At 43.4% G+C, this 13,934-nt stretch overlaps 1 protein-coding gene across 3 annotated transcripts in view; it reads right to left on the bottom strand.

Annotated features, from left to right (window-relative positions):
• The window catches only part of VPS13B (vacuolar protein sorting 13 homolog B), a 1,337,220-nt gene that overhangs the window by 38,056 nt on the left and 1,285,230 nt on the right, over nt 1-13,934 (bottom strand). For all 3 annotated transcript variants that reach the window (XM_077493096.1, XM_077493095.1, XM_077493097.1), the window contains one exon: nt 1,909-2,085. In XM_077493096.1, the coding sequence (XP_077349222.1) occupies nt 1,909-2,085 (177 nt within the window). The remainder of the gene's footprint in view (nt 1-1,908; nt 2,086-13,934) is intronic.

Below are 13,934 nucleotides of genomic sequence, written 5' to 3'. Positions count from 1 at the left end.
TATATTCCTGTAGGTGTTATGCACAGAACACAAGTTAGGCTGGGACTGTTACGCACTCATCGTGAAGCAGACTCAGGCAGCCCGGGGTAAGATTTCTAACAGCTTGCAGGAATACTGAAATATCTTTAATGTTTTCACATTTATCACGTGCAGAAGGATCTACAGGACGCATCACGTTACTCCTAAGGGGGGTGTCAGCCTCCAGATTGCTTTTGGAAGACTCCCATAGAAGATGGATATAAGATGTTTATTAAAGAATAGACTGTGGCTGTATGTAACATATACCCAGAGAAGCTTAAATTATAAGCGTTATTAAAAGACACAATGTTACTGTACTAGAATGTGGGGGATTCTCCCGATATATGAGAACACATAAATAATAATAATAGTAGAGACGTGATTTATTTATTATTTCTATTACCTGCACACTCAAGGAAATAAAATCTCAGCTCTGGTAAGTTCCAGTAATAATTTAGCATGACGGAATGGATTAGGATTGTTGGACAAGAGAACATGTTCTATATGTGATTATGTATACACAGATTACCAGCTAAATGAAGGCAGGCTAGGAGTGTATTTAAAGGGAACTAGTCAGGTTAGAAAGATCGGCACTGCTATTGTTAACTTCTTTGGAACGTGCAATGTTCAGACTTCAGGCGAGTGTCCATGAGCCTCGCTGCTATCATATGCAGTGACAAGAGGAGGCTCAGAACCCCCAATTAATAGTCATCTCTGTCTTTCCCACAGCCCATATATTGAAAAGTCTCTTTATCTATGCTGCAAGCATGGGACTGTAGCAGGGTTGCCAACTGTCAGTAAATATACAAACAGTTTGCAAAATCTGTAATTTTTGCATCTGTTCATGAATGTCCAGACTGCATATACATAATGGACTTTTATGGGCAGATGCCAAAATTTAAATTTTGCAAACTGTTTGTAAATTTACTGACAGTTTGCTACTCTGAACAGTGGGATGAGTTGAACACTTGCTCCCCATGCGGACTGCTGTGCTTTCTCCCAGCAGCTCATATGTCCTGTAGTGAGTGCCATATGCGCTGGCTGGAGGAAATATCCAGAAGTGTAGTGGCAGTGGCTGGGGAATGGAGGAGTGCCAACTTTTCACATACACAGGCCACTGAAAAGATAAGTCTATACAAACGCTTCTTTTACAGCTGGCCTTCTGGATAAAAGTGACCTTGTGGTGACTGGGTCACTTTAAACTACAATCTGACTCATGTAAACAAGGTTTAAATTAGAGAACATCCATCACATCATTACTAACTTTCCTTTCCAGCAGATGGAGCGCTAAATATTTGCTCTCTTGGAGAGCTCCAGACTCCACTGGTATCCAACTCACAGAGTGCGTCACACAGACAGCAACATTTGCAAGTAAATTTATTTTTTTATAGCTAAAAATTTAAATGATAAACTACAGTTCTAGAGTAAGGGAGGGTTATAACCCCTGACAGATTTTTTTTGTTCTGTGTCCTATTGTGGAGGAGATTTTCCTTCACTTCCTGTTGCAAAGCCAAACAGGAAGTGAGAGGAAATCCCTGCAAATTAAGGAACTTTCTTGAGGACTCCCAGGGCACCATAACTAGTGTCCCCAATGGAATATTTCCCCTCTAGTACATTTCTGGGGACAAACTAACATTTTGTTTTTTCCTTTTACTTTCACTTTCAATGATAACAGTAAAAAGGAAAAATAGAGAGGAGGGGGGGATCTCCCTACTGGGGGAACAGATAGCAATACAAACTGACAGGTGTTCTAATCCCTCTCCACTCTATCCAAAAATAACAAAAATTATTTAGTTATACTTTAAAAGCCATCCTTGAGCTCCAGCCAGGGAATTTGTCTAGGTTGAGATGAGGCTTGTCAGGTGTAATAATACAGTAAATCTTATGTACCTTTTGAAATGTGCTTGACAAAGGATGTGGTTCCTCTGGAAACGCCACTCACAAAGGCTCCAGGTCCACGGGTCAGGCCTTCATAGGGGAGACGGAAGAAGTCAGCTATACCATTTCCAATACTTCTCACCAGGCTGGCTGGGCTTCCTAGAATTTCCAGAGATCCAACAACCCAACCTAAAGACAGAAGAAGATTCTTATTCCTGTAAACAGTGCATGTGCTACTGCTAGACAGTTAACATTTGCACAGTCCCCTGTATCAAACAGTATTCCAGAAGATCTACTTTACATCAGATAAAATTAAAAAAAAAAAACAAATGGATACAAACATAGGCACTTACATAATTTAGATGGACAATTTCCCTAAACAAATAATTGATTTGTACTTGTAGGTTCAGTTATGGCAGGATTAGCTCTAAGGAACATTAATATGCTCATGTACATATATTATTGCTGTGTATAACTTGTAATCATTAACATATACTATCCCTAGACTTTACTACTCAACTACAAGTGTTGTATTCCTCCAAACACTGGCACAAGTAGCTCAACGGCTCAGCACTGATCCCACTTGAGGTGATTGTAACTGTATTAGTGCAGAACAGACAGAAACAAGCGAGTACTGTCCATGATACTTTTTTATTTGCAGTAACATACAATTTTTCAGGACACTTTCCCTTCTTCAAGGTCCAAGCAATACCTATAGTAATGCTTGGACCTTGAAGAAGGGGATATACCCCAAAAGTTTGTCATTGTATGTTAGTGAAATTAAAAAAGTATCACAGACAGTACTCACTTTTACTGAGCCCACCAAACGGAAAATAATTGACACTGGCAGAGCTTGCCTTATTAAATTGTATAAGATCTGGAATTTGTGGATAGAGTCCTCCTGCAAGGTTCAGATGTAACCAATTAAAATATGTTTTCTGTGCGCCTTCCTTTTCCTGACCCATGTTATAGGTGTTGGGGAGGGAGAGGGCAAGTGTGATTGTTGGTTGATTGAGTGTGGGAGTGTTAAATTTAACTGCACATGCTGTTCCCTAAGGCCTGATTCACACCTATGCAGGTGCATTTTTTCAATACACACCTTTAATCCATTGAAGTCTATGGAACCAAAAAACAGAAAAAAAGTCCCTGGCCCATTTCATAAAATGCACAGATGTGAACTACATCCATTGGAAACTATGTTTAATGGATTGTAGTGCGTTTCTGCAAAACTGAAAACGCACTAAAGAATGCATAGGTGTGAACCAAACCTTAAAATCAGGTACTGCATGACTCTGACCACTTTCCATTTTCCTTTTGTAAATGTATGCTCTGGCTCGGTTGAGCCCATTTGCTCCCTACATGTAAACTATATGCAAACCAAAAATAAATACCTTTTAAAAAAAACTATCATCGCTATAACCTTGTAGATTGTAAACGTTATTTTAATTAATGTATCATTAAAAGAATAATCTTAAGGCTGCTACACCTTGATTGAGATTTTTTTTTCTTTTTTTGTTGAAGGAAAAAAAAAAAGGAACCGTGAAATCACAGCACACAAAGCAGTGCACAAGGGTATAGTAATGAGAAAGATTCCATCATCAACAAAACCAAGTGTCCTGTAGCCAACATCCCAATTGTCTAGGAACAAAAGAAATATCCTCCTTGGGAATGGGCCAATTCAAGACTCTAGAGAGATTCCCTACTTGAGGGGCACTCCCCTGGTACCCCCAGGCTTGCAGTCTGTGTAGTGTCTCATCCGTCAGGGCTCTGCAAAATGAATTGGCCCACCCTGGCCATGAACAAAGCCATATGAGCTACAAACTAAACATAATACTCCAGGTACATTGTCCATGTATATATTACTCCAGGTACATTGCCTCATATCTGTGGCTCTCTATGAGGTGGACCTCCGTAAAGGCAACTTTGACCTCGGGGGTGGCCATTCCTCCATCTTTCTCTGTCCGGCTCTCCTTTTGTCAACTATTTATGGGTATCTTATTTTTAAGTGCATGATCACACAATATACTAAATGAGTTATTATACGAATACAGATCTCCTTGTTATTAACCCTGAAGAAAGGCATTTCAAGCCAGAAACGCGTCAGTTACTTTGGAGAATACTAAGTATTTATGTATTTGTCTTTGCACAGAAAAGATTTTATTGTTATTGCTATGTTAAAACTTAATTTGTAATAATATATATATTTTTTAATAATTGATGTTTATGTCGCTTTTAAAGTCCCGCTCCCAAGGGGGATATTTCTTTATTCCAAGGGTATAGTAATTAACCAACCTCTAAATAGGAAGGGCCTCAATTCCTGAACTCTCCAGGGTGCAAGGCTCATGACAGGAGCAAGACACCACATGGTCTACTTAGGGTGAAGCCAGGTGGACCCCACTCCTTAGGGACCTGCTGAAGTTGGTCCTCCAAGTACTTGGTGAGGGTTCTCCCGAAGAGAGACCACTGGTTGGGAAGAGGAAAGAAAAACACAAAGGCCAATGATCCTCTGCCTGGCAAACACATGTTGACATTGGCGGGTTGAACCTAGCTCATATCCTGGGAATACTAGCAACCTTTTGAGGCATCTTTCAGCTCTACCTTTTCCCACAGCCACTGTGTAAGGAAGTATGACTTCTTTTGCTGCATTCTCTGTAATGTACTATAATGGGCTTGCACAAAAAACACTGCAAGGAACAGAATGTCAAGTGAAAATCACAGTACTCCATACTAACCAATGAAAATTAATTTGTCTGAAGTCAGTCCAGTGCAAGGTGGATCGGATTGATTGGTATGGATACTGCACTTTGCATATAGTTCTTTGCCTCTGTCAATGGAGAATTCAGCGTATCATGTTTATGAGTGGGTGGAGCTGAGAACCTAAGCAGAGCAACCTTACTACTGGATCCACTCAGAACTGAAAAATCTCAGCAGAGGACTGCAATACAATATCAGTGGTCATATGTATCATAACTCAACCCTGAATCACAAAATAACCTTTGCAGAAATCCCATGAGCAGTGTAATCAGGTCCATGGAATCTGGCTACTTTATATCCACACTTTGTTTTCAGGTGCGATGGCAACACCATTTGCATGAAATGAGAAAGCAATATATTTCCTACCCACTCAACTAAACCGGAGCTGGTTAGCAGTTCTGTTTATTTTTTATTTATTTATTTATCTTTTACATACTTTCAAAAAAACCTCATTAAAAATCAATGCAGAGCGTGTCCTGATTTGACACTCACCACAAGACAGCATTTGCTTGGATGCATCTATTTATTTCAACACTGACTCTGACCTCATGTTTTTATTATCCCCTGTTCTGCCCCTAAACTGGTTGACAGCTCATCACTGTGTGTCAGAGATGAGGAATGTGAGACAGCAGCATCCAAAATCTCTACTATGACAAGCACCAGACCACCGTACAGGGAAACTGGATGCACTACCAAGGTCATTTGTGCGCAGTGAAATCAACTTACCACTTCACTTTTGGGAATCAAATCATCGGTTGTTTACATCAACTGTTTACATGACAACTGGCCAAAATGTTGTTTCGCCCCGAGATTGACACTTTTTCTCTAGCTGCATTATGATCACATTTTGGCATGGTGAAGTGCGTTATCTTTACGATCTAAAAACCCTGGTCTTTGCCGCCATGTCAGCTGTTGCCTAACTACGGCTTGCAAAATATCCACCCTGAACCGCAACAAAGTTACTCGGTGCTGGACATTGTTTTTGGTAACTGTAAGCTGTACACACAGTTGGTCTTATGTAAAACCATGTGAAGAGAAGAGCTGGAAGTGTTGTCTGCAGGAATTCTGTTCCCTGGAGTGTTTCAGCTATCAGCTAGCTGGCCAGGCTGTGGAATGAACGATAGACTGTCCTCATTTACAATTATGATACACAGAGATAGGTTACTGAACTTAAAATGATCCTTGTAATTAATTTAAAAAACATCTTTTACATCACTTACTCTGCTCTCCTTATACCTTTCTTTGTTGTAAGCAGCGTATCCGTGAAAGAAAAATACATCGCTATCACACTCACCGGACATTTTATTAGGTACACCTTGCTAGGATCCCTTTTTGCCTTCAGAACTGCCTTAATTCTTCATAGCGTAGATTCAACAAGGTGTTGGAAACATTCCTCAGAGATTTCAGTCCATATTAACATGATAGCATCACACAGTTGCTGCAGATTTGTCAGCTGTACATCCATGATGCCAATCTCCCCGTTCCACCACATCCCAAAGGTTATCTTTTGGATTGAGATCTGGTGAGTGTGGAGGCCATTGGAGTACAGGGACCTCATTGCATGTTCAAGAAACCAGAGATGATTTGAGCTTTGTGACATGGTGGATTATCCTGCTGGAAGGAGCCATCAGAAGATGGGTACACTGTAGTCATAAAGGGATGGACATGGTGAGCAACAATACTCAGGTAGGCCATTGGCGTTTAAACAATGCTCAGTTGGTACTAATGCTGGCCATACACGGTTTCGAATTTCGAAATAATTTTCTTTCGAAAATCGTATCTAAGAATTTTCGTATGAATTTTGCACCATTAGTGGGCTGCAGCAACATCCGATTTTCGTACTGAAATAAAATTTGAGTGATCGGACATGTTGGAAATTTTTTGAAAAACTAACGATTTTCTAATCAATGATGGGAGAATCGTGCGAGAAACGTAATAAGAAAAGATAATTTATGGAGAGAAAAGAAGATTCCCGGCCAAGAAAATTATTTTCTGTAGCAACATGAGGTGAAATTGAAGGCTTGGTCGGCCGAATTTCAAAAATCAATGGTGGCATCATCGGATCACAAAAAAAAAAACGAATTTTCTGATTTTGAAAAGAAAATTTGTTCGAAATTCGACCGTGTATGGCCTGCATAAGGAGCCAAAAGTTTGGCAAGAATTATCCCCCACACCCTTATACCATCACCACCGGTCTGAACCATTGGTACAAGAGGCAGGATGGATCCATGTTTTCATGTTGTTTATGTAAAATTCTGACCCTATAATCTGAATGTCACAGCTGAAATCGAGACTCATCAGACCAGGCAACATTTTTCCAATCAGCTATTGTCCAATTTTGGTAAGCCTGCACAAATTGTAGCCTCAGTTTCCTGTTCTTAGCTGACAGGAGTGGCACCCAGTATGATCTTTTGCTGCTGAAGCCCATCTGCTTCAAGGTTTGATGTGTTATGCATTTAGAGATGGTATTCTGCATTTCTTTGTTGTAACGAGTTACTGTTGCCTTTCTATCATATCCAACCAGTCTGCCCATTCTCCACTGACATCAACAAGGCATTTTCGCCACACAACTGCCGCTCACTGGATATTTTCTCTTTTTCTGACCATTCTCTGTAAACCCTAGAGATGGTTGTGTGGGAAAATCCCAGTAGATCAGATGTTTTTGAAATACTCAGAAAAGCCCATCTGGCACCAAAAACCATGCTACGTTCAAAGTCACTTAAATCCCCTTAATTAGCCATTCTGATGCTTGGTTTGAACTTCAGCAAGTCGTCTTCAGCACGTCTAGATGCCTAAATGCATTGAGTTGTTGCCATGTGATTAGCTGATTAGCAATTTGTGTTACCAAGCAATTGAACAGGTATCTAATAAAGTGGCCAGCGAGTGTATTTAAAGCTGCACTCCAGGCATACAGCTAAAATACATAGAAGAGCAATTTTACCTTCCAGATGATTTATGTTTCTGTACATTCCCATCACATAGTACAGCCAGGCAGGTGAGACCACTATCAGTAAGGATATGCCGTGGTGTCTTCTCTTTGCCCACAGCCTGCTGACTGGACAGTGAGGGAGTATCAACAGACTATTGAGGGCATCTCTCTGCTCAGTCTGCTCTTCTCTATATGAGCATGTTCCTTGTCAACATATTTTCATCTTTGTGCTGATTAGCTCCTTTGTGCTGATGTGTAAGGAGATCCATGCGTTTAATGTCAAGTCAAATTCGGATACCTGCTTTAGTTACATTTAAAGTCACATTAAACCAGGCATGTCCAAAGTCTGGCCCGCAGGCCAATTGCGGCCCGTGTTTCAGTATAATACAGCTCCCCTGGTAATTTGGATATATAAATATTTTGTGCCCCCCAGAGCCACAAAAGATATATACCGTATTTATTGCCTCGGAGGGGACAGCGAGGAAGTGGGACGAGTGCCGTCAAATTACATACAGGACAATCTCCCATTTACTTGGCAGCATCTGTAATAGGAAATCCCATCTCCTGGGCTGGCATTAGATGACTGTTCTGTCTATCATAGGAGGCGGGACCCTCCGAGGCTGCAGATGGGCATGATCAGGCTGCACTGATGGCAATGATGAGGCTGCATTCTTGGCAATGGTGAGGCTGCCATCATGGCAATGGTGAGGCTTCATTCGCGGCAATGGTGAGGCTGCATTCACGGCAATGGTGAGGCTGCATTCGTGGCAATGGTGAGGCTGCATTCGCGGCAATGGTGAGGCTGCATGCGTGGCAATGGTGAGGCTGCATGTGCGGCAATGGCGAGGCTGCCTTCGCAGCAATCTTGAGGCTGCATTCGTGGCAATGGTGAGTACAAATGGGCACTGACCCTTATTTTGCTTTACAGTTATTTAAAATTTAAGTTTTTTCCTGACATAACCTCTTAAAGTGAGGTTAATATTTGCTTTGCTAACACAGAACTGCCTCAGCCAATCAGAAGGCCTGGATGTAATACCGGGCACCTGATTGGCTGAAGGTAGAGGCGATCCTACTGGCCGCCATGCAGAACAAGACGACAACGTGCCTGGAGGACGAATTAATCGCCGTGCTACGCGGCCCACAGTTCGCCACCTGATCTGCTGCCTGACCCACGACTAGGATGAGGTAAGTGCCGGGCAGACTGTGGGCAGACGGGGGGGGGGCACAGTGACTGCATATTATGGGCACAAAAGCTGCAATTGATGGAGCCCAGTTGGCTGCATTTGCGGGGCACAGTGGCTGCATATTATGGACACAGAGGCTGCAATTGTTGTGGCACAGTTGGCTGCATTTGATGAGCACAGAGGCTGCATATGATGGGCACAGTGGCTGCAATTGATGCTTTTGTTTAAGTATTTTTCAGAATTTTTCAGTTAGTTTGTGCCCCCCCCCCCCCCCCCCCCCAAATTTGGAGCACCAGCTGCCACTGGGCAATTAACAACTCTCCTTAACTAGTAGGCTGAAGGAAGGAAAGAAAAAAAAAGGCTGTTTAAAAAGTCGGTGATTGGCTACCACTGCTGTCAATCAAATCTGGTGTCATGAGAGCGGAGTAGAGTCCTGCTATCTGTATCAATGGACGCAGCAGCAGGCCTCGGGAGCGAGCACACACGGGTGCCCCCAGGGAAAGCCTAAAACAGGAGCGTAGTCCTGCACTTCCATTTCTGGCCTCATACAAGAGCTTCTGACTACAGAGAATTTACTGCACTGCACAAGTCTTCAATGGCCAGTTTTAATCCAGAAAAATAGAGGTATACCCTCCATCAGAAATGACAGCACAGGGACAGCTTTATTGAGAGCTGATACAGTTATGCCTTAAAAACCAGTCACAAAACTGCATTTGGGAATTTGCATCTCTAAAGCCGCGTACACACGGGCGGATTGTATGGCCTACTTAGTCCGTCATACAATCCGACGGACAGTCCGTCCTACTTTCAAATGAACGGACTTGACCACACACGGATGCACAAACAGTCCGTCGAAAGCTTGCGCGATGACGTGTACAGCACATACGACGGGACTAGAAATAGGAAGTCCAATACACATGCGCCATTCTTAGTCCGTCGAACTAGCCTACTCATGAGCGGATTGTCCGCTGAAACCAAAGTATGACGGACAGTATTACGGAAATTCCGAAATACTTAGTACGCCAGACTGCACGCTGAAAAAGTCCGCTGAAGCCCACACACGAGCGGACTGTCCGCTGAAATGTGTTTCGACGGACTAGGTAGGCCATACAGTCCGCCCGTGTGTACGCGGCTTAAATGTAACTATTGGATTTTCAGGCTTATAACAGTAAAGGGACTAATATAAAATGGACACAAATTCCTTTTTTTACCATTTCTTGTTCTTCAAATGACAGAAACATAGAAATTTTTATAGCAATTCAACACTTCCAGGAATGTCAGAACCTTCACTATAGAAAGAGTTCTGCCCTCTTCTACTACATTAGTTGTATTTGCTTGTGTGCAGCTCCCTGCCCCCCCCCCCCCCCCCCGCATGTCATGCCTGTCATACAGCATAACTGGGGCTGACAGCAGAAGTCACACACCAGAAAGCTAGCAAGAGACACCTCAAAATTGCCAGTAATACCATTCCCTTTACTATTTATTGTCGTGTGACAATTAGGGGTTATGGTGTCTGATCTTATTATTGCATTACTAAGGCTAGCCAGGAAACTAAGGTTGGAAAATGATAAATTAGTAAAGACTATAATATTATAGCCCTTAACCCAGGGGCGGATACAGGGGGGGGGCAACGGGGCAATTGCCCTCTCCCAAAAAATAGAACTTACTCCAAGGCTTTCTCCCTCCGCCACCTCACCAGATTTGCATGAGGCATCTAAATGCAGCTGGGACTTTATTGCTGCTTCCCCTGGCTTCCATCAGTTCATTTAGAGGGGGCCAGTGGGTCACTATGGGGGTCTGTAATTGATGTGACATGGGCTGCTGCTACATGCTGGCAGAGTTGCAGCAGAGCGGCACGTGTGTCACTTCACTTCCCTGTCAGGCAGAGTGATCTCCACCCGACAGGAGCTTCTGGCTGGTGTGACGTCACGATTCAGAGGCGCGCAGGATTGAAGACAAGATGGACTGTAGCCAGCTCAGTGCACTGCAAGTGAGTGATCACTTACTTAGCTAAGGCAGTGTTGTGTTAATGAGCTATGGTGGGCATTGTTATGTTAATGAGCTACGGCAGGCATTGCTATGTTAATTAGTTAACACCTTGTCTTACAGGTGAAGTGGTGAATGCTCTGGGGGTGGGGGGGGGGGGGTGAAATAATTTACACTGGTAATTGTAATATGGCACATGGAGGGGGTCAATGTACTCACTCATGTATTTGTGATCAGTGACAATTAACCCCTTTGTGCTGCATTAATGACAGTGGCACCATCAATGTTAATTAACCCCTTTTATGCTACAGTATGAAGGGGTTTATAAACACTGCCACTAGTGCCACTAATGCAGCACAAAGGGGTTAATTAATTGTCACTGGTCAGTAATACATCAGTGAGTACATTAACCCCCTCCATGTGTCATATTACAATTACCAATCATCATCATCATTATCATCATGATAATCACACAGCACAGGTGAGTTGAGCCACAGCACCTGTATTGTGTGATTATCATGATGATAATGATGATATAGAATGACAGAAATCTGTATCTTTATGCTTCATTCACACAGGCAGACATGCATCTGACATGCAAGGCTGTCTTTTACTGGCTTGGGGATGCATAAAGTGTTACATGCATCCCATTTATTTATACTGAGACACACAGCCGCTATATCCCAGTATGTCATGCGTGCAGATTCCAGAATGCATGCAGGGTTTATTCAAGGACCCGCACCAACATGTCATATTGGGATATAGCGGCTGTGTGTCTCAGTAGAAATAAATGAGATAAAACCATCCCGTTAGCGGCCTTTACCACCGTTGCCTGCCCACCCCAGTGTGAAAGCAGCCTTATTTTCTGGCAGTGCCCCTCCCGAGACTAGACTCTGGATCCGCTCCTGCCTTAACCACCTCAATACAGTGCAGTTACACCCCCTTTCCGACCAGACCAATTTTCAGCTTTCAGCACTCTCACAGTTTGAATGACAATTACTCAGTCATCCAACACTGTATCCATATGAAACTTGCGTCCTTTTTTCCACACAAATAGAGCTTTCTTTTAGTGGTATTTAATCACTAGTGGGTTTTTTTATTTTTTGTGCTATAAATAAAATAAAACTTAAATTTTGTGAAATAAATGCCTTTTTCTTTGTTTCTGTCATAAATTTTTGCTAATTAGTCATTTTTCTTCATAAATTTTGGCCAAAATTTATACTGCTACCTATCTTTGGTAAAAAAATAACCCACATTAGTGTATATTATTTGGTCTTTGTGAAAGTTATAGAGTCTACAAACTATGGTGCAAATTGCTGAAAATTGATCACATCTGATCAGGCCTTCAGTACATCAGGTGCATCTCATTTCTTGAGACACTAACAAGTCAGGAAAGTACAAATACCCCCCAAATTACCCCTTTTTACAAAGTAGACATTCCAAGGTATTAAGTAAGTAGCATGGTGAGTTTTTTTAAGTTGTCATTTTTTCCCACAATTCTTTGCAAAATGAAGATTTTTTTTATTATTATTTTTTACAAAAAAAAATAAAAAAATAGGTACTCGGGTACTCTGGTGGCCTGGTGACAGGTACTCGGGTACTCTGATGGCCTGGTGACAAGTACTCTGATGGCTTGGTGACTGGTATTTGGGTACTCTGAAGGGCAGTGAGAGGTACTCATATGGACTGTGACAGGTACTCGGGTACTAAGATGAACTGTGACAGGTACTCAGGTACTGAGATGAACTGCGACAGGTACTCGGGTACTCAGATGGACTGGGACAGGTACTCGGGTACTCAGATGGACTGGGACAGGTACTCGGGTACTCAGATGGACTGGGACAGGTACTTGGGTACTCGGATCGGCTGTGACAGGTACTCGGGTACTCGGATGGGCAGTGACAGGTACTCGGGTACTTGGATGAACCATGACAGGTACTCGGATGAACCGTGACAGGTACTCGGATGAACCATGACAGGTACTCGGGTACTTTGATGGGCTGTGACAGGTACTCGGGTACTCTGATGGACCGTGACAGATACTCGGGTACCATGATGGACCGTGACAGGTACTCGGGTACCCTGATGGACCGTGGAAGGTACTCGGGTACCCTGATGGACCGTGGCAGGTACTCGGGTACTCAGATGAACCGTGACAGGTACTCGGGTACTCAGATGAACCGTGACAGGTACTCGGGTACTCAGATGAACTGTGACAGGTACTCAGATGGACTGGGACAGGTACTCGGGTACTCTGATGGACTGGGACAGGTACTCGGGTACTCTGATGGACTGTGACAGGTACTCAAATACTCTGATGGATTGTGATTGACAGGTACTATGAGGGGTGGTGACAGGTCCTCTTTATTGGGGGGGGCGGCAATCAGTGTGCTTGATGTGTACTGTAGGCGGTAATGAGACGTTACTGCAATCTCCTCCTCACACACGATCGGTGTGTGAGGAGAACCTGGTAACATCTCGTTACCGTGGTTTGTTTACATTTTAGTGATCGGCTGTGAAAGGATCACAGCCGATCACGTGGGTAAACAGCCGGCCAATGGCTGTTTACCAGCGTCGGTGACGAGCAGTGTTCCCGGGGAACAAGCCGCCGCCGCCGTGCATGCGCAGCGTGCTTACGATCGCGCGCATGCGGGGTGTGACCATCTGTGATCGGCCGTGACTTCATTACGGCTGATCATGTGGTAAACAGCCATAACCAATGGCTGTTCACCCCCTTCGGTGGCGTGCGGTGTCTCCGTGACAAGCCGCCACCGAAGAAACGATCGCGTGCATCCCCTGTTTAAACGGGAGGCCGTCATATGACGGCCTCCCGCCACAATAGGTGCGCCGCCTGGCCGTCATTTGATGGCCAGCGGTCAGTAACTAGTTAATAATTGTCCTAGGAGTTATTCCTTCCACCCCCTACCCCATGATCCAACCTATAATAACATCTCAATTGCTTTGGCACTGCTAACATGTAATATAAATAAATGTATATATATTACATTCACATCAGTCCCTGCCCTCAAGCATCTTACAAACTAAGGCCCCGTTCACACGGGTTCCTTCGCTAAGTGGAATCCCCTTGCTCAGCGGGGGACCTCTCCGATGAGTAGGCGGATGACAGGTCCCTGTCCACTATGAAAGAACAGACATGGACTGTCCCACTCTCCTCTATGCAGCAA

This window comes from Lithobates pipiens, unplaced genomic scaffold, assembly GCF_037356315.1.
Source record: "Lithobates pipiens isolate NorthernLeopardFrog02 unplaced genomic scaffold, aLitPip1_a1.2 Scaffold_19, whole genome shotgun sequence".
In the NCBI taxonomy this organism is placed as follows: Eukaryota; Metazoa; Chordata; class Amphibia; order Anura; family Ranidae; genus Lithobates; species Lithobates pipiens.
This window is presented reverse-complemented; position numbering and strand designations above follow the sequence as displayed.